Source organism: Trichomycterus rosablanca, chromosome 4 (assembly GCF_030014385.1).
Source record: "Trichomycterus rosablanca isolate fTriRos1 chromosome 4, fTriRos1.hap1, whole genome shotgun sequence".
Taxonomy (NCBI): Eukaryota; Metazoa; Chordata; class Actinopteri; order Siluriformes; family Trichomycteridae; genus Trichomycterus; species Trichomycterus rosablanca.
In genome coordinates, this window is record NC_085991.1 from 1,538,510 (window position 1) to 1,560,790 (window position 22,281).

At 44.3% G+C, this 22,281-nt stretch overlaps 1 protein-coding gene across 5 annotated transcripts in view; it reads right to left on the reverse strand.

The window, feature by feature from the left end:
• The window catches only part of kmt2cb (lysine (K)-specific methyltransferase 2Cb), a 92,245-nt gene extending 72,557 nt beyond the window's left edge, over positions 1 to 19,688 (reverse strand). For 4 of the 5 annotated variants that reach the window (XM_062993754.1, XM_062993752.1, XM_062993753.1 and 1 more), the window contains exons 1-4: positions 19,010 to 19,688; positions 9,339 to 9,500; positions 3,182 to 3,261; positions 400 to 562 (exon numbers count right to left, since the gene is read on the reverse strand). In XM_062993754.1, coding sequence (XP_062849824.1) covers positions 400 to 562; positions 3,182 to 3,261; positions 9,339 to 9,499 — 404 coding nt within the window. In that variant the 5' untranslated portion in view covers position 9,500; positions 19,010 to 19,688. Of the gene's footprint in view, positions 1 to 399; positions 563 to 3,181; positions 3,262 to 5,016; positions 5,044 to 9,338; positions 9,501 to 19,009 lie in introns of those variants that run through there. The other variant, XM_062993756.1, reaches the window with a different exon arrangement.
• Between the last annotated feature and the right edge of the window lie 2,593 nt (positions 19,689 to 22,281).

Here is a 22,281-nt window from a genome sequence, read left to right on the forward strand (position 1 = left end):
TGGAACAGTGGTCGTCTGGCTCTTGACAGGGTCGTTACCAAACATCCCAAAAGCAGCACAGCCCCGGAAATATATCCGGACGTGAAGGAGGACCTCTGTGACCCAAAAATGTGCTCCACAAAGCTGAAATTAACGCTGTGCACACATGGTGTAAAGAGTACACACCCTGGACCCCTGAGCAACCTCCAATTTTAACATCCAGAGGCTTTAACCCACAATTGGTGCAACCAGAGTGAAACCAGGTCCACCCCCGAGGCTGAGCAGTACTCTTCTGACTGAACGAGCACAGATTCCCACAGGCACACTTCAAGACAGATTTCAGACAGGCTCATGCTCAGGGGTCCAGATACTTTAGACCATGTAGTGCAGTAGCAGCTCCGGTGTCAGTATACAGCTCACCTGCTTTTAGCTTCTCCCGAGGCCGCCGGCGTTCCCGCCTCCGCCGTCTCCTCGCGACCCGGAGAGAGCGCCGGCGCAGGGCGCTCCTCCTCCTCGCCGTCGGCTGAGGGAGACGCCGCGGCCGCGCCTCCGCCGTCGCCCTCCTCCGGCTGGACGTTACCGTCTGACACACAGAGCAGAAAAGAAAATGAGAAGATGAGAAGGTGAGAAGGTAAAGTGAGAGCATTAATCCAAACATACATTACAAATAAACTGACGTTCCGGTTCCACCTTAAGAGAGCCTGATCACGCCCTGCTACCTTAAATCAGATAGAACGACTTGTAGGATAATCTGCCTTCACTAACAGCTTTATTCATCCTGGTGCGCACCCTATGGTGCAGACACTATTTCACGAATGACGCCTCCACATGGTCCAGGATGAAGTCTCGTTCCTCCACGTTCTCCACAATCAGCTGGATCGATCCTATCTGAAGCTTTCTAGAAGATCTTAATAAGGTCCCTTGATGTACCCAGAGGAGCATCACATGACCAGAGAGCGTAATCTTGAGGCAACTAACCAAGTTCCAAAGAGGACAAATAGTGGGGACACGGATATATTGGTGCAGATATTATTTCACGAAAGACGCCTCCACATGGTCCAGGATGAAGTCTCGTTCCTCCACGTTCTCCACAATCAGCTGGATCGATCCTATCTGAAGCTTTCTAGAAGATCTTAATAAGGTCCCTTGATGTACGACCTTTCTTCCACACGGCAGAACCTGCACCAGAGGAGTATCACATGACCAGTGAGCGTAATCTTGAGGCAACTAACCAAGTTCCAAAGAGGACAAATAAGTGGGGCCTTCACAGTGTCCAGGATGAAGTCTCGTTCCTCCACGTTCTCCACAATCAGCTGGTCTGATCCTATCTGAAGCTTTCTAGAAGATCTGAATAAGGTCCCTTGATGTACCCAGAGGAGCATCACATGACCAGTGAGCGTAATCTTGAGGCAACTAACCAAGATCCAAAGAAGACAAATAGTGGGGGCCCGGATATAATGGTGCAGACACTATTTCACGAAAGACGCCTCCACACATGGTCCAGGATGAAGTCTCGTTCCTTCCACGTTCTCCACAATCAGCTGGTCTGATCATATCTGAAGCTTTCTAGAAGATCTTAATAAGGTCCCTTGATGTACGACCTTTCTTCCACACGGCAGAACCTGCACCAGAGGAGCATCACATGACCAGAGGGCGTAATCTTGAGGCAACTAAGTTCCAAAGAGGACAAATAAGTAAGGCCTCCACATGGTCCAGGATAAAGTCTCGTTCCTCCACGTTCTCCACAATCAGCTGGTCTGATCATATCTGAAGCTTTCTAGAAGATCTTAATAAGGTCCCTTGATGTACGACCTTTCTTCCACACGGCAGAACCTGCACCAGAGGAGCATCACATGACCAGTGAGCGTAATCTTGAGGCAACTAACCAAGTTCCAAAGAGGACAAATAAGTGGGGCCTTCACAGTGTCCAGGATGAAGTCTCGTTCCTTCCACGTTCTCCACAATCAGCTGGTCTGATCCTATCTGAAGCTTTCTAGAAGATCTTAATAAGGTCCCTTGATGTACCCAGAGGAGCATCACATGACCAGAGAGCGTAATCTTGAGACAACTAACCAAGTTCCAAAGAGGACAAATAGTGGGGACACGGATATATTGGTGCAGATACTATTTCACGAAAGACGCCTCCACATGGTCCAGGATGAAGTCTCGTTCCTCCACGTTCTCCACAATCAGCTGGTCTGATCCTATCTGAAGCTTTCTAGAAGATCTTAATAAGGTCCCTTGATGTACGACCTTTCTTCCACATGAAGAATCTGCACCAGAGGAGCATCACATGACCAGAGAGCGTAATCTTGAGACAACTAACCAAGATCCAAAGAAGACAAATAGTGGGGGCCCGGATATAATGGTGCAGACACTATTTCACGAAAGACGCCTCCACATGGTCCAGGATGAAGTCTCGTTCCTTCCACGTTCTCCACAATCAGCTGGATCGATCCTATCTTAAGCTTTCTAGAAGATTCCGGAGTGCAGACTGTGAGGTAGATCTCCACCGCCTCTATCCTACTCATCCATCACATAAACGAGGCGTGTACTTCCTAACGGAGCTTCAACTTCCGACTACGCACCACTTAAGGACTCACGTGAGAGGAATCCGAGCTTATTCAACGCATATAAACAAACAAGCTGCTCCTGAGATAAGGGGCCACGTTCAATGGGGTTGAGGTCACGGCCCAGTTGCACCTGAGGAGGGTATATCCACCTGTCCCACCCTCCGTCTGCACCCCTTCTTACCCGCCCGTACTTCGGTGGATCGGCGCATGAGGTCGGTCTCGCGCAGGGAGAGTCACGCGCTGATCTCCACGTTCCTCCACTTCTGTACAGGCTCCTTACACGGCGCCAAAGACCACGCCGCATATTCTTTTAGTCCCGCCTTCTCCCACCCGGCAGACTAGTGGATGATTTGAGTAGACTAGTGGAGAGCTGAGACTCAAACTCAATAACGAGGAAGGATGTCCGGATACTTCTGACCACATGGTGGGGGGTTAGCGGGATCTCGGGCACCGCCTGATGGTTGGAAAGGCCTGGGTGGTTCACAGCTTTGGGGGAAAGGAGACGCCGGCGAAGGACATGAACGTGGGTGGGTTGGGGTGAGGTGTATTGGTGGGGGGTAACAGACGCGAGAAGAGAAGCCTGTGTAGGAGGAGAGAAGATGGAGGAGAAACGAGGAACGATGTCTCACCGGGTTCCTGCGCGCCCGCTGCGTCCATCCCGTCAGCGCTGTCCTCATCCTCCAGCGCCAGCTTACCCCGACCCCGACTCCTGAGGACACACGTGAACACGACGCATAAACAACAACAACCGAAATAAAAACCACCTCCTCCGACGAGCTCTGTGAGGTCTGGGACGTGGACGAGGATGTACGGACGGCGTGACCATGTGGAGAAGATTCATCAGAGTAAATAAACCCCATTCACCCCGAGCTGGAGCGCCGGCGTTCGCCTCGTTGCTATGGAACACGCGCCAGCGACGGGCGCACGAAGAGAATTAAAAAAAACAATCGTACGCCGAACCAGGATACGAAGACGGTCGCGGTGACGCACCACAATAGAGCTTCCATCATACACCGATCAGCCATAACATTACTGTCTACACTCACTGTCCATTACATCAGCTCCACTTACCATATAGAAGCACTTTGTAGTTCTACAATTACTGACTGTAGTCCATCTGTTTCTCTGCATGCTTTGTTAGCCCCCTTTCATGCTGTTCTTCTATGGTCAGGACCCCCACAGGACCACCACAGAGCAGGTATTATTTAGGTGCTGGATGATTCTCAGCACTGCAGTGACACTGACATGGTGGTGGTGTGTTAGTGTGTGTTGTGCTGGTATGAGTGGTTTTAAACACCGTGTCCACTCACTGTCCACTCTATTAGACACTCCTACCTAGTCGGTCCACCTTGTAGATGTAAAGTCAGAGACGATCGCTCATCTATTGCTGCTGTTTGAGTCGCTCATCTTCTAGACCTTCATCAGTGGTCACAGGGCGCTACCCACGGGGCGCTGTTGGCTGGATGTTTTTGGTTGGTGGACAATTCTCAGTCCAGCAGTGACAGTGAGGTGTTTAAAAACTCCAGCAGCGCTGCTACCAGCACAACACACACTAACACACCAGCACCATGTCAGTGTCACTGCAGTGCTGAGAATCATCCACCACCTAAATAATACCTGCTCTGTGGGGGTCCTGTGGTGGTCCTGACCATTGAAGAACAGCATGAAAGGGGGCTAACAAAGCATGCAGAGAAACAGATGGACTACAGTCAGTAATTGTAGAACTACAAAGTGCTTCTATATGGTAAGTGGAGCTGTGTGTAGAAACAAGGAGGTGGTTTTAATGTTATGGCTGATTGAGGAATCAACGCTGGTACACCAAATGTACCGTCATACCGCCCAGCACTAACAAGGGCTGTCCATATACTTCTGGCCATTTCCAGATCTCAGTACAGGTCTGGAAGATATTAAGGATGGACCGACCCAACCGAAGAACCGAAGAATATATTTGTGTGGTTTAAATTGTTCACAGCTGGCGCAGGTGGCACGGCAGGCTTGTACGCTAACCCGACACCTCCAAGGTTCGAACCTCGACCTACGAGTCTGACCTTGCCGGACGCTCAAAAGACACAACCAGACACGACCGGAGAGAGGAAAGGCCAGCATGGGTAACATTTTCTGGCCTCGACTGGCACCAGGGTGGCACTGAAGTCTCATGGGCTAACCCGACACCTCTGAAGATCACAGGCGCCCCCTGCTGTCTAGTGATGGAACATCTGCAGAAAGCTACACCACGCGGCTCCCTGTGAGACTCCATCGCTGGCTGGCCGACGTTCAGCTATCCTGATCCAGCATGGGGGGCACAAATAGAGGAACCGGCTATGATTAAATTGGGAAAGAATGGTGAGGGGGGCCAGCAAGGCTGCGGTGTAGCAGATAGGGGTCGCCAGAGTGCACAGGGGAAATTAGGAACATCCAAATTGGGTTCACAGGGTACAAATCTGAATAGAATGGAACTGCTCACAGCGGTTTGGTGGAATATGGCTTCTGGTATCTTCAGGATCGAGAAGGTTCAGACCCCCCCCCCCCCCCTGAACCCCCTCCCCCCCAACCCCCAATTCCCAAAAACCACACGGCTAATAAAAACGGTGTTTACGTAGAAGCGTTTTCACCACTAAAAGTTACATAATCGATTATCGCCGCCACACGTCCACACGGCGTCTCGCGATCGGGCTGACATCACTTCCCTCCGACGCGGCCGGTCGAGAGCAGGCGCGAGGCGAGAAATGTGCGGGGTGGTCACGCTCTCCTTTAGATTTGGTACCCCACCCCCCAAGCCTATAACTTATCCCTATCATCCCAGTATGGAGAGAGAGGCAGGAAAAAAAAAAAAGCTGCTGCTGGAAGTAGCGCCAGCTCACGGCTCGGAACCAAAACCTGGACCGGAGTCTCACTGGAACCGGAACTGGATTTAACACACGCGCAAATAAACAACAACAACAAGCCAATAAAATCAGATCCGTATAGCACATCGAAATACTGACATGGTGGTGGTGTGTTAGTGTGTGTTGTGCTGGTATGAGTGGATCAGACAGCAGCGCTGCTGGAGTTTTTAAACACCTCACTGTCACTGCTGGACTGAGAATAGTCCACCAACCAAAGACATCCAGCCGACAGCGCCCCGTGGGCAGCGTCCTGTGACCACCGATGAAGGTCTAGAAGATGAGCGACTCAAACAGCAGCAATAGACGAGCGATCGTCTCTGACTTTACATCTACAAGGTGGACCGACTAGGTAGGAGTGTCTAATAGAGTGGACAGTGAGTGGACACGGTGTTTAAAAACTCCAGCAGCGCTGCTGTGTCTCATACCAGCACAACACACTCTAACACACCACCACCATGTCAGTGTCACTGCAGTGCTGAGAATCATCCACCACCTAAATAATACCTGCTCTGTGGTGGTCCTGTGGGCGTCCTGACCATTGAAGAACAGCATGAAAGGACTACAGTCAGTAATTGTAGAACTACAAAGTGCTTCTATATGGTAAGTGGAGCTGATAAAATGGACAGTGAGTGTAGAAACAAGGAGGTGCTTTTAATGTTATGGCTGATCGGTGTATATTTATATATTAAGTCGGTTAAGACCAGTTTGACCAGTTTGGTGTGAATGACCTCCTACAGCTTCATTAAAAATGTTCGGGGGCGCCACCCAGTTCGAGTCTCGGCTCTGGGTGCGAATTGGCCACCGAGTCTGCTGGGTGGGGAAAAGGCTGGACTAAGTGGGCGTGGTCTTTAAATGCTGTTCAAGGACCCTGGTCAGCAGCTTGAGGCGCCAGTACAGAGGTGTACGAGAAGAAGGGGTCGAGGGACTGCACACATGCCGGAGGGGGCGTGACTTGTGATGTCAATCCCGTTCTAACAGACACTGTATTAGTATAAAACTCATGGTCAGGTGTCCACATACTTTTGGACATATAGTGAAGCTGTAGTGGCACTCAGGTGGATCATTCATAGCATAATAACACGACTAGTTATACAGTTAACATGCATTTAAAATGAAGAAACAGGGGTCAGCAGTGCAGGGGTGGGGTGGGGCGGATTTCAGGGGGTAAAATCTGCTGAGTAAGATGTTCGGCACAACACTGGTTTCCTCTACATGTTCCTAACGTGTAATAAATGCACTATTAGCCTAATTAGCAATCCCTGGTGCTGGAGACGACCTTTTTTAATTGGTAGCATTAATCAAGCGATCGACCCACGTCGGCAGCGGCGGCCTGCGAGCTGCGGCCAGCGGTGGACACGTCCAAAGGATGACCCTACGCTCGCTGTACTCCTCCACCAGACACTAGGAAAAAGAAGCCGGCCTTCCAACCTCAGACACGCCGACTGTGTCTGTTGAGCAATTCGCCAGGCTGCTAGCACCACCGAGACTTTACTCTGGTTAAACTGTGATGGACTGGCATCCTGGATCATAAAAATCTTCCCTGACTCCACCTGCATCAAGAATAGGGGTGGGTTTATAAAATCGATTTTTCGATTCGAATCGATCTTTATTCGAACGATCCGATATCGATTCACATAAACGCGAGATCGATCTTTTAAACACGCCCCTTTTTACGGTGCACACGGAAATCTGTTACCCCCTTTAATCTCGCCTGACCAGCCAGTGTTTTTTCATGCTACGAGATCTGACCTGCACATCAGTCCAGCATGGCAGAAGCTCAGGTTATGACCACTACACAACTTTCTGCACTGATTTTCGCTCGGCGACGGGTCGGTGCTGGATTCTGGAGGAACTCGGTGTTCGCTCTGCGATCAAAACTCGACTCTCGATCGGTGTGAGGAACAGCGAGGGGAAACACGCGGGCGAGGTTGTAAACAGGTGGTGGAGCGCAATATAGTTTCTATCAGAATACATCAGCACACACACGAGTTTTACAGTATTTCTGACCTGATCGTTCTCTACAAAACAAAATATTTATTAACCTCCAACTCACTATAGAACAAGCCATGCTGCTCGTGTTGCCAGATCCACTCAGATTCATTTATTTCATCAGCGCACAAACTTTCATCTCTGGCTACTTGTTGATGTGCATGTTTGGACGTGGTATCATTAAACCTCTCATCACTTCTCACGTGTGTTTTCGTGACAGAACGTAGTTTTGGAGAGCAGAGAAGCTCGCCTGTGATTCCCCCTGGTGATAGATGGTGTAAAAAACCCCCCATCGCCGATCAGTCGTGTAGTGTGAACATTACAGCGACCCGGTGTTAATCAGAGTGTCGTGTAAACTTGGCATAAGCTGTTCAACAGCCAGGTGTATGTTTACATTTACACTGTTGTAGCGTGTCAGACATATAAAATAATAATAAAAAATAAATGTTAATGTTTTCTGTTTTGTATTAATTATTTATGTAAACAAAATACACAAATATATTTAATAATAAATGTTCTTTGTACAATTATCACATTCGTTCTCTGAACATCTGCACATATTTAAACAAAACCTGTTAATGTAACTCAAATATGCCTAAATGTGTTGAATCGAATCGAATTGATCCAGGAAATTAGTGGCGATACCCAGCCCTAATCAAGACGACCCAACATGGTGTCCGACTCTTACACTGAGAGCCAAAATCAAGCAACAAAATCAAGCGCTACCAAGACGGAAACAATAAAAGAAACTATTAACGACATAATGACTTATTATTGATGGATAATCTGTAAACCTAGAGGTTGTGGATGCTGTAGGACGAGCGCTGTGTTACCAGGGTGTTACCAAGTGCTTTCGGTTGCCTAAATGGTGGATTAAGGATGATAACGATCCAGAATCTATTTACTAACGTCACATTCTTCGAGTTATACAGTCCTAAACCTTAATTCTTTATAATATTTTAGATATTGTTAAGGTTAGAAGGGGATCAGTGGAGAGATGAAGGAACGGTGAAAGAAACCTGACTGATCGTGTGGTTAGAATCGTGGTAGATATCGTCAAACTGCCAACCCAAAAACAACCAATCTTCAGTTATCAACGTTTAGCAGAGGAAGCTCAAATAGACCAGATTTACAATTACTACAATCACTGACTGTAGTCCATCTGTTTCTCTACATACTTTGTACAGAGCAGGTATTATTTAGGTGGTGGATGATTCTCAGCACTGCAGTGACACCGACATGGTGGTGGTGTGTTAGTGTGTGTTGTGCTGGTATGAGTGGATCAGACACAGCAGCGCTGCTGGAGTTTTTAAACACCTCACTGTCCCTGCTGGACTGAGAATCGTCCACCAACCAAAAACATCCAGCCGACAGCGCCCCGTGGGCAGCGTCCTGTGTCCACTGATGAAGGTCTAGAAGACGAGCGACTCAAACAGCAGCAATAGATGAGCGATCGTCTCTGACCTTACATCTACAAGGTGGACCGACTAGGTAGGAGTGTCTAATAGAGTGGACAGTGAGTGGACACGGTGTTTAAAAACTCCAGCAGCGCTGCTGTGTCTGATCCACTCGTACCAGCACAACACACACTAACACACCACCACCATGTCAGTGTCACTGCAGTGCTGAGAATCATCCACCACCTAAATAATACCTGCTCTGTGGGGGTCCTGTGGGGGTCCTGACCATTGCTGAACAGGGTGAAAGGGGGTAACAAAGCATGCAGAGAAACAGACGGACTACAGTCAGTAATTGTAGAACTACAAAGTGCTTCTATATGGTAAGTGGGGCTGAGTGTAGAAACAAGGAGGTGGTTTTGATGTTATGGCTGATCAGCGTACATGATTTATTTGCCATAAACGTTTAGTTCAGGATCATCAGGATTCAGGATCAAGAAACCAGTCTGACTTACTTTCTCCTCGGCCTGGGCGCTGATACGACATCCTTCCGAGGCCTGCCTCGGGGCCGTCTATCATTGCTGGCGGGGCTTCCACCGGGCGTGGTCACAGCTCCGCCCACAGATGTCGAGGGTTCTTTATCAGAGGAATCGACAATGTTCTCCTCTGATGACATTCTGATAAAAGGAGAGAAAGAACGATGAGCGTCGAGTGTTGTGCAACATGGCAGCATGACAGAACTTACTGACACAATAACATGGGTTTGATTTAAGAATGTATTTTGCTCTAACAATGATAAAACAATAAATAAATAAAATACACGGTGGATAAAGTAACAAAACGTTCCACACACGTCAACAACCTGCTATTATTTGCTTTACTAACAGGGCGGCCACTAAGGACTATTTTTCTATGGATTAATCTATAGACTATTTTATCAATTAGTCGATTAATCTAAATCATTAATTTTCCTCCAAATAATTTAATTCAGCTTCTTTTATTTTAACCACAAACTGTACAGCACAATAATCTAACACAGAACTCAATGTAAACAGGGTTTGTGTCCATATCATCACATTCTCAAGAGCTCCATATTAAACAGAGTGCAGCACGTGTTTATGGTGTTCTGTACACACAGCAACGTGCTTCAACTTATAGCAGAGATAAAATAGTTAGATGTAGCCACGTCTCATTAAGTCCGAAGTACAGTAACGACAGAACGAGCCCCGATTCTAACCTCCACATTCACTCAACACTTACTGCACATTCTAAACCATGTAAACACAGTGGTGAGTGCTCCAGCGCATTCACATGAGAAGCTTTTTACACTTCCCCAAAAATCGCCCAACGCAGCAAAGTGCGCAGCGGTCTGACTGAACTCGCTAAGAAAAACTCCAAGTGTTCCAAGATCTCCTCGATTAAGAAGCGTAATGAAACAATATAGACGTGCAGCACGGCGCCGGTGCTGCTGCGGTACCATCGAAGCTTTACACAGTGAACAAACCAGCTTTTAGTTTTGTGCCAGTTTTAAGTATCACCAAACTTTGGATGATTTGGGTCGTGGAAAACTTTGATGTTTTCTTTGAAAGCTCTACAATCGTCCTCTGACTGCTGCAGACGGGTCAACTGAGGTCCTGCACACGGCAGGTAGTGCTGAGGGAATCATATGAACGCTTATATGAATGCAAAGGATCATTTATAAACATAGTTTTAAAAACCATGCATCCACTTAAAATATTAAGACTTTAAGTAACCAATCGCGGCAGCCCTATTTTCTACATTCAAATAAGCCTTTAAAAATGCATTCCAACCGAACTTCATACCACAAAACTGATAAACCTACATTTTTATCCAGGTTGCTTGTTAGCAAGTTAGTTTGCAAGTCAGGATTGGTATTAACTACTGCATCCTGCTGTGTGGCGGGTCCCTCAACTTACCTACACCATCACTTATCACCTGAACTAACAGCATCTGGGTCTCAGGAGAGATGGATGTAATAATAGGACGATGAAGATAATCCAGGAGGTAACAACAACCGCTCATTTCCACAAAGCCAAAAAGGTTCACAGGTAAAGATAAGAATCTAAAGCTGTATAAAATCAGTGATACGCTTTTAACGTTGTGTCACCAGTTTGGGTCACGTCCTTCTGTACTCCAGTACGGTGGACCGGGATCATAAAGACTTGGTGGCCTGCACAAGGCTCTGACCCTAAACCCATGAAACATCTACGGAACTTTAATTACAATCAAGACGTTCTCATCATGAGTGCCTAACCTTCCCAGACTCGCACAACACATCTAGTCCAAAGACTTTTTACATACAGATAAAGCCGCTAACGGTGGTCTGACCTCAGATGCTCAGGGTTTTGGAATGAGATGTTCATCAAGCCGATAATTACTCTCCACATGAGTAAAATATACGAGGGATCTTCAAAAAGTTATCTGTCGTGTCTGAGAGACTGAGAGGCGCGTATAGTCCGGATTTAGCCCCAAAAACATTTTTTACTGGCGGCATTAAAAAGTCGGTACAACGCTGGGAAACTGCATCGGAAGGTGAACAGAAGAACCCTCGTACATCCTCAAACATGGACGGTGCTGGACACAGCAACATTTGGAAATGCTTCTTCATTTTGACCAACATGAAGGCTCTGCTATAAAGAAAGAGTTTCTACGTTAATGATCCTACACCTGAATTGAAGGCCTAAGAGGTTTGAGACATTGACAAGAACAGTCTTCACTCAATTGTGCACCGGAAAACCAAAATTAACAACAAACGTGACACGGTACAACAACGCGTGTGTATTTTCTAATGCCAATGATAGTTTAACTGAGCCAACAAGTCCTTCATAGTGAGTACAAGCAAAAACTGCCCACTTGCTAATCACTAGCTACAAAGAAACCGTCGTGTCTTAACGTTTGTTCTCTGGATATCAACTACAGACGAATCCAACAGGAATAAGAGGCCGTTAAAGAGCCTTCAACAAGCGAACACCAATAGAGGCAACTCGAAAAATTTATAACGCTAGTTTATTACCTCCAAAATGGCTGTCATTGTTCCTTCACCTAACTTAAGGAACAAGGTGGTTCAGGTATGAACAACAGATTACACCAATCTGTGCACCACTGGGGATATACGGTCCATTTTCAGAGCCGGTTGGTAGTAGTAATAGTGGCTTGGATAACAGCCTCCTGGATCAAAAGATCTGAACTGAAACACAAAGGTTCTCTGGACATCAACACAAGTCGTTTCACGATGCATCGCGATGCAAAAATGCAGCGATGTGCATCGTGGAGATCGACGATTGCACGCGCGTTCTGTTATTTACGGCATTTAATTAAATTGCGTTGTTTTAACACCAGGGGGCGCCCATTGATTCTACCCCTACAAGCACGTCACACGTCATGCTCCCATATGCTTACAGCTTCTTCCGTCTTGCAATGGAAACTGGAGAAGGTGAACCTGAGATTGAGGATGCTCCGTCCTGTTTCAAATCCGAGGTGTGGCATCACTTTGGTTTCCCTTTTTCCCGAAACAAACACGGCGAAAGGGTAACTGACGAAAGCAAAACGATTTGCAAATACTGCAAGAAAAGCAAGCGCAATCGTAGTGAAAAGCTCCGTCCACTGCCTGCGAGGAAGAAAGTACTCAAAGTACTCAAAAAAATATATATATATACAGTCGAATCCGGTTAATTGGACCACCGGTTAATCGGACCAGCCGCTTATTCGGACCGAATCCTAAAGTACCGAAACAAATCCTATTATGTACGTGTAATGTTATTCGCTTATTTGGACCAAAATTCCGTTTAATCGGACCAAAGGACGTGAGAGCGAATAAGAAAAAGAAGCCACAAGTCGCCACTTAGAGCGGATGCAAAGCGGGTCAGCGAGATATGGGAGGATTCCTGGGCTCCCCGGGAGAATTTATGCTTTTATCAGAGGTCAGGAAATCCCAAAAGTTGTGTTGACAAGAGCAAAACCAGCGGGAGGTGAACACGCCCATCACTTTCTTTCCCACAACGAAGCACCCAGTAGCCAACAGCGTGGTTATTGGATCCATCTGCATCTTTAGTAAGAACTTTTTTTTGATTATGCCAAATATTTATTTAGTACCAAATTTATTTTTCAATGAACAAAGTTCGTAAGCAACAGTAGTTCTTGTTTGTACGTTCGCTATACGTGTACAGTATATCGCACAATAAAGGTTTAATAAACATTTAATATGTTACATAAATTATAGCACGTCCCGTCTTGTAACGTAGGGCGTGTTCGTGTAATCGGACCAGCCGGTTATTAGGACCAAAACGATCGCGTCCCGATGTGGTCCGATTAACCGGATTCGACTGTATAATGTTTTCACTCACAAGATAGTGAAGCCACGATAGAGCATTTATTTACAATGTTTAAACCTCTGTTCTTGGTAATTACCTTTAATTGCAGGGGACTGAAGTTTATTTTGTTTAAAAAATGTACAAGAAAATGTGCGATGTTTTGCACTGTTTACACTTCAGAACAAATAAAATCATTTTCTTCATTCACATTTGTTTAAAATATTGTTAAAAAAATCGAATCGTGAGCAGAGCGTATCATTACACCCCTAACGTTTTACCATCTTTACAGCACATAAGGCCAGAAATAAGTGATTAAAATAACTTTTATAACAAGACGATAACGACCAACTCAACAAGCAGCAGGCTGCAGAGCTGCTCTGTTTACATGGGCCGCCGCACGCTGTGAGAGAGTTAGCACCGAAAGCTAATAAATTCCAGCATTTTTTGGAACAAACACTAAAGGCAAGTTCACAAAAATAAGGTTTAAACCAGAAAAATGTTGAGATCCATACAAGCGTCCTAACATATACGGAGCACAGATCTGAACCTACTGCCATGAGTCAGCGTGAAAGGTTACTGGTCGTTTCTGGGTGGTTACTGGTTTAAATGTGATGAGGAAAGTCAGCGATTAAAACAATTAAATCTGCCAAATTACCAGACTGCTGATCCAGACTTCACTTTTTCCTCATTTTCTAGATTTAAGAACCAGTTTTTAATCTCAATAACTTAAGAATCACGTTTCATTCAGGAGTTTGCAGGTACATTTACATTTTCGGCATTTAGCAGACGCCTTTATCCAAAGCGACTTACACTACAGTTACAGTACACAGTCTGAGCAATTGAGGGTTAAGGGCCTTGCTCAAGGGCCCAACAGTAGCAACCTGGCAGTGGTGGGGCTTAAAACAGCGACCTTCTGGTTACTAGTCCGGTACCTTAACCACTAGGCTACGGTCACTGACATGGTGGTGGTGTGTTAGTGTGTGTTGTGCTGGTATGAGTGGAGGTACATCTAATCTAAACTAAACGCCAACATTTCATTCATTTGTTTCGGTTCCCTCCCACAGACACAGCATCGTCTGTTTAGTGTTCAGCAGGAGCGCTCGGACTTTGAGATATCGGCCCAGAATATGAGAATATGAGAATATGAGACCCCTGCACCGGCCGAGCACCCTGCGTTTACCTATTTTACTCTTCTCCATAACGTAAACATACCTCTTACATAACAGACGATCAGGCTGCATAGATGCCAGGTGATGCTGGGCATAAGATGAGCCATATTCCCAAGGCCTGCGTAAACACTTGTGTTCCTCACCTGACATAAATATCATATATATGGGTATGAAGGAGTGATTTAGCATTGCACACATGACGTCCATCTGTAGATGAGACAATTAGAAACCAGAGCAGAAGAGGTAGCAAAAGTAGGATATCCTAGCGCAGCAAGAAAGAGTAACATGACAATCCAACAACGGTGTGGCTGCTTTCACACTGAAGAGTCAATTATACACCGATCAGCCATAACATTAAAACCACCTCCTTGTTTCTACACTCACTGTCCATGTTATCAGCTCCACTTACCATATAGAAGCACTTTGTAGTTCTACAATTACTGACTGTAGTCCTTTCATGCTGTTCAGAGCAGGTATTATTTAGGCGGTGGATGATTCTCAGCACTGCAGTGACACTGACACGGTGCTGGTGTGTTAGTGTGTGTTGTGCTGGTATGAGTGGATCAGGAGTTTTTAAACACCTCACTGTCACTGCTGGACTGAGAATCGTCCACCAACCAAAAATATATCCAGCCGACAGCGCCCCGTGGGCAGCGTCCTGTGCCCACTGATGAAGGTCTAGAAGATGAGCGACTCAAACAGCAGCAATAGACGAGCGATCGTCTCTGACTTTACATCTACAAGGTGGACCGACTAGGTAGGCGTGTCTAATAGAGTGGACAGTGAGTGGACACGGTGTTTAAAAACTCCAGCAGCGCTGCTGTGTCTGATCCACTCATACCAGCACAACACACACTAACACACCACCACCATGTCAGTGTCACTGCAGTGCTGAGAATCATCCACCACCTAAATAATACCTGCTCTGTGGGGGTCCTGTGGGGGTCCTGATCATTGAAGAACAGCATGAAAGGACTACAGTCAGTAATTGTAGAACTACAAAGTGCTTCTATATGGTAAGTGGAGCTGATAACATGGACAGTGAGTGTAGAAACAAGGAGGTGGTTATAATGTTATGGCTGATCGACATCGGACGCACCCTCGATATTCAGTCAGATCATCACTGTTATGCTAGACAGAGTTTACAACCGGCTACCTACGAGTCTTACAGCGATGATCATGAGCCAAAAAATGACACCCTTTACCTGTCCCAGTAATATGTTCCCTACAAATGGGAAACAAACAACCGAAAGTGACCAGATCCCGATCAGATCACTTGGACACCAGAGAAAGGCGCCGGCCGTTCTAAAAGTTTACATCTCTGGTTCTTTGTGATTCAACCTAAATTAGGGATGCATCGAAACCATTTTTTCCCAACCGAGTACGAGTACGAGTGCATGTATTTTTGTACTCGACGATACCGATACCTATTTAGAATACCGGTTTGTTTTTTTTAACAAAAACACACGTGAGAAGTGACGAGAAGTTTAATGATACCACGTCCAAAAATTCACGTCAACAAGTGGCGAGCGATCAAAGTGTTTGTGCGCTGATGTGATGAAATCAAGGAGGAAAAATAAATGAATCTGAGTGGATTTGGCAACACGAGCAGCACGGATCGTTCTGTAGTGAGTTGGAGGTTAATAAATATTTTTGCAATGTAGGTGTTTTGTAGAGAACGATCAGATCAGAAATACTGTAAGACGTGTGTGTGTGTGCTGATGTATTCTGATATAAACTATATTATCCCCCCGTCCCACCTGTTTACACTCCTCTCCTGCGTTTCCCCTCACACCGTATCCTGCGTTCTCATTGGCTGTTCGACATGTCACTCATTCCCAGTCGCACATCTCGGATCAGATATCTGACGCGCTAGAAAACTCGAGCGAACGCCGAGTCGCTCCCGAGCCGGAGAATCTGGCGCCGACCGGCCGCCGAGCGAAAATCAGGGCAAGAATCGTGTAGTGTGAACCGGGCGTAACGCAGCGACGTGCACTAGGCTCACGGTATCGGAGGTTTAGTATCGGAGCCTCGTTTGCGAGTACGAGTACGAGTTAATGAGCGCGGTGTCGGGCCAATACCCGACACCAGTATCGGTACTCGTGCATCTCTAACCAAAACATTAAACATTTGAAATCCTCCTCTCGTGTGATAAACAAGATCCCTTCTATAAAAATGCTTCTTGTTTTGGTTCGAAATAATCCAGCACGCAAGAACAAGGGTTAAAACTGAGGGCCTTTTGTTTGAGCCCTGAACACAAAGCCAGTGGTTCCCATGAGGGGGGCATGTCCAGCGTCTTATGCCTTTGTTCATCTGATCCAGACACTTGGTGCACAGAAAGAAACGACCTCTGAGAACGAGAAATCTGTGTGCTGTCTAAAACAACATCTTCATATTAATACAACAATAGTGTGGACCATAAAAACACCTCACTGTCACTGCTGGACTGAGAATCGTCCACCAACCAAAAACATCCAGCCGACAGCGCCCCGTGAGCAGCGTCCTGTGAGCACCGATGAAGGTCTAGAAGATGAGCGACTCAAACAGCAGCAATAGATGAGCGATCGTCTCTGACTTTACATCTACAAGGTGGACCGACTAGGTAGGAGCGTCTAATAGAGTGGACGGTGAGTGGACACGGTGTTTAAAAACTCCAGCAGTATGTAGAGAAACAGATGGACTACAGTCAGTAATTGTAGAACTACAAAGTGCTTCTATATGGTAAGTGGAGCTGATAAATTCTATAAAAGCAGGGTAATACCCAAACCAACACACGTGAGTGACAGGGGCTTTAGATGGAGTTACAGCTAATACAAAAGATGCGGCTATATCCAAGCTTTGCTTAAGATCACGCACACTTACACACAATAACCAGAGTTTAGGGCGACAGTGGATGTTTTGAGAGCGTCTGCGGAAACTCCGCGTTAGAAATAAAAACTAAATATGAAGGTATGAAAGCAAAACGACGATTTATAAACGATAATAAAGGTTAGAAATGTTTTAACAGTGTTGGAAATTGTGATTTAAATACAAAATAAAGATGTAGGTGCTCTGACCTTGTACACAACCCACACCACGTCTAAATTAGCATGTTTATACATTAAAAATAAGGATGAGAATAAAAACCAAAGGCTTTAAACCAGAATAAGGGTGTAGGTGATGTGTTAGCTGAGCTAGTTTAATTTTTGATCTTCTAGGCTAACTAAATGTTAAAAACATGTTTATAAAGTGTTAATGAAACGTATATAGACGGAAATTATAGATTTTAAAGCTAAACTCAATCAGCTTGACATTAGACACCAAACCAGACTTAATAAGATGCAGCAAAATGCTTTAAAACAGTTTGAGGAAATTATGTCTTCAAATAAAGATAAAAGCTCAAGGTTTTAAAGCAAAATAAAGATGTAGGTGATGTGTTAGCTCAATATCTGAGAGGAAATCCCAATGAAAACTGGGTAAATCAACTCCTTAAGGGTTTAAAACATGTTTATAAAGTGTTAATAAAGCGTATGTAGTTTTTAAAGCAAAATAAAGATGTATGTGATGTGTTAGTCAGGTTAGTTCGATATTAACCTCATATATATAGTCCACAGCTTGTCTAAATGAACATGTTTATACAGAAACAGAAGGTTTTAAAGCTAAATAAGGATGTATGTGATGTGTCAGCTCGATATTTGAGAGGAAATCCCAACAAAAACTGGGCAAATCAACTCTCTACACATTTAAAACATGTTAATAGAGTGTTAATAAAGCGTGTGTAGTTTTTAAAGCAAAATAAATAGATGTAGGTGATGTGTTAGTCACGTTAGCTCAGAAATCCCACCAAAAACTGGGCAAATCGACTCTCTAAATGTTTAAAAGTGTTAATAAAAGAATGGAAAAGAACAGAAGATGGAAAATAAAGATTTTTAAAGCAAAATAAAGATGTGCTCAATTAGTTTGACGTTAGACACCAAACTAGACTTTATAAGATGCAGCAAAATGCTTTAAAACAAATTCTGTGTAAAAATAAAGATAAAAACTCAATGTTACAAAGCAAAATAAAGATGTAGGTGATGTGTTAGCTCAATATCTGAGAGGAAATACCAACAAAAACTGGGAAAATCGACTCTCTAAATGTTTAAAACATGTTTATAAAGTGTTAATAAAAGAATGTAGAAGAAATGAAGATGGATTTTTTAAAGCAAAATAAAGATGTGCTTAATTAGCTTGACATCAAACCAGACTTTATAAGATGCAGCAAAATGTTTTAAAACAGTTTGTGGATGTTTGGTGTAAAAATAAAAATAGAAACTCAAGGTTTTGAGGCAAAATAAAGATGTAGGTGATGTGTTAGTCAGGTTAGCTCAATATCTGAGAGGAAATGCCACCAAAATCTGGGGAAATCGACTCTCTAAAGGTTTAAAACATGTTTATAAAGTGTTAATAAGAAGTATGTAGTTTTTAAAGCAAAATAAAGATGTATGTGATGTGTTAGTCAGGTTAGTTCAATGTTTACCTCATGTATCATCCATATCTTGTCTAAATGAACATGTTTATACATTAAAAATAAGGATGAGAACAGAAACAAAAGGTTTTAAAGCTAAATAAAGATGTAGGTGATGTGTTAGCTCAGAATTTGAGAGGAAATGCCACCAAAAACTGGGCAAATCGACTCTCTAAACGTTGTAAATCGTTTATTCTTACCTTTAAGACTAGAAATGTTTAGCTATGTCCGTCATGTCAGTAATAATGGAGTTTTTAAGGACATTTGTTAGGAGTTACTGTGTTGTTTAGAGCTTCTCAGGAGGAGGGGGTTGGGTAAATAGACCCACTATACAGACTCCCAAACCCAGAAAGAAAATCCAGTTTATAATCCAATTCGCGGTGAAATATTTGATGTCGATAATCCAAATATCCCAGACTTAATCTATTTTTAATTCCACTTGGTGTGAACTTGAGTAGTTTTGATTTTATTCCTCTTTTTCATCCCCACATCTTGAGCTCCATCAGGGTTTTACATCCCGGCTCAGTCGGGCTATTCTTTCCAACGATGCTCGACCAAAAACCGACTCATACCGACCGCTTTTCTGTCCAAAATAATCCCACGAGTTTTAAAAACCCTCTTTTCCATGGAAAGCGAATCAAAACAGCCAAACTAAATGGTTATAATCCAGAATTATCCCGCTGCTCGACCTGGCAACATTTTTTGAACAAAAAAAATAGCCACCGGTGTTATACAAACATCCAAACTATGTACATTCCCCTTTGGTTCTCGGTTCCCGTCCGCTTGAGAATCGAAAGAATCCCTCTTGAGATTTATATTCCGTGTAAACAAACCATTTCCATCCAAATTTTCTATTCAGATATTAAACTTATCGCTAGCACTTCAACGGTAGCCATATTTCACTCAGGTCGCGTCACGTCTCTGCTCCCTGCGCCACAGCGCAGCAAAGTAGTTCCACAGTTCGAGCCAAAAAGAAGTCCCGTGTGCCACACCGATGCCGACACTCTACGTGAACGAATTCATCTTTTTTGTTCGTCGATTATGTTAAAACTCAAGAAAAGCTTTTTTATTTACCACATAAAGTAAATATCGAGAGCAAGTTAGAAATATAGCAGGAAAATAAACTGACCCCGCGTACGGATATGTTGGACCGCTCGGCGGGTGAGACGGCCATTTTTTCACAGCGGATTGGAAGATGCGGTCCGGATCCTCAGGAACGGATTCATTCCGCTACACAGTAAACGTTCATTCATTCATTCATTCATTCACCCATCTATATATATATATATACATTTATTTATTCATTATCAACTCCTCAATCTATGTCTTTATGGAGCTTACACCGATCAGCCATAACATTAAAACCACCTCCTTGTTTCTACACTCACTGTCCTTTTTATCAGCTCCACTTTGTAGTTCTACAATTACTGACTGTAGTCCATCTGATTCTCTGAAGGCTTTGTTAGCCCCCTTTCATGCTGCTCTTCAATGGTCAGGACCCCCACAGGACCACCACAGAGCAGGTATTATTTAGGTGGTGGATCATTCTCAGCACTGCAGTGACACTGACATGGTGGTGGTGTGTTAGTGTGTGTTGTGCTGGTATGAGTGGATCAGACACAGCAGCGCTGCTGGAGTTTTTAAACACCGTGTCCACTCACTGTTCACTCTATTAGACACTCCTACCTAGTCGGTCCACCTTGTAGATGTAAAGTCAGAGACGATCGCTCATCTATTGCTGCTGTTTGAGTCGGTCATCTTCTAGACCTTTCATCAGTGGTCACAGGACGCTGCCCACGGGGCGCTGTCGGGTGGATATTTTTGGTTGGTGGACGATTCTCAGTCAAGCAGGGACAGTGAGGTGTTTAAAAACTCCAGCAGCGCTGCTGTGTCTGATCCACTCATACCAGCACAACACACACTAACACACCACCACCATGTCAGTGTCACTGCAGTGCTGAGAATCATCCACCACCTAAATAATACCTGCTCTGTGGGGGTCCTGACCATTGAAGAACAGCATGAAAGGGGGCTAACAAAGCATACAGTCAGTAATTGTAACTGATAAATTGAACAGTGAGTGTAGAAACAAAGAGGTGGTTTTAATGTTATGGCTGATCGGTGTATTTTAAGGCACAGTCATGCTGGAACAGGAAGGGACTTTCCTAAACTGTTGCCATGATGTTAAAACATTTATTTAAGGTCCAGCAAGCCAAACTTTGAAGTAAACTTGGTTAGAGACGTTAGGATGAAAGCTTGTCGCCACAGAGATCCACATCAAAGAACCGTGTCTTGGATCCTTACTTGTGGATCCTCTTTAGCTCCACTCACAGCTTTTTAACAGGGTTTAGGTCAGCTATATATCTGATGTCATTAATCACTGTCCATTCAGTTATGACCCACATTTAGCTTTTTATTTAAACATCAGAGTAATTCATCAAGTCCTTAATGCCCTGTATACTAGCATGTTCCCAAGGACCCTTGGACTTCCAGATCTCCAATCGTCATCCTTGGAAAAAAATTTGCCACTTTAACCATCCTAATACTCAGCGCTGGAGCAAAAGACACACGTGCCCTCCTTCAAGCAAGATCATTACATGTCCAGTTCTTTTGAAACAGTGTAAATTAACAAAACACATTAGCACATTTTTGTCCATTGCTTAAATCAACTCACTTTTGTCTTTTTTTTATTCGTGTATTAAGATAAGATTCCTTTATTGATCCCCATGAGGGAAATTTGAGTGTAAAATAAAAATAAAAATTATAACAAAAATATTAACTATGAAATGCAATTACTATTATACAGCATTATGACAATTACAACTATATAATAAAAAAAATATGTATATATATTCTGTATGTAAATATATACATATGTGTGTAGAATGAAATGTAGAGTCCAGTACTGGGAAAAGGGTGTGTGTGTGTGTGTGGGGGGGGGGGGATCTTGAGTTATTGTATAGGGGGCAAATCCAGCCCCTTACACAATAACTCAAAACCCCCACATCCTTTTTATTGTCTTATTATATACACTGAACCGCTGCCACATGATTGGAGGTATGGTTAGTGTGTGTAAACCTCTATATGTGCAGTAGAAAAGACACTTGTAGCCCAAAAAGTGTAAAAATCCACCTCCATGCCTTCAAATTTATTTCAATAACATCAACAGCGGTCTACAATGCCGAATGTGTCATTTGCGTGTAGTAAGTGGATGAAATAAAACTTCATTTTTTATCTTTGTTCAGCACTGAAACTAGTAACACACACACTTAACCACTCAGAACGTGTTTGGGTCGAATCTCGGGCACCTTTGTTTCATTACAAGGTTTTTAAGTGGAAGATGAAGCTGTACATGAGTAACAGGACTGAGAGACTTTAACCTAGAATTAGTAAATATATGAAATATAGCAGCATGGAGAACATGCTAAAGCACCAGAACACCGGGCACAGTCTAGCGATTTATCACAAAATG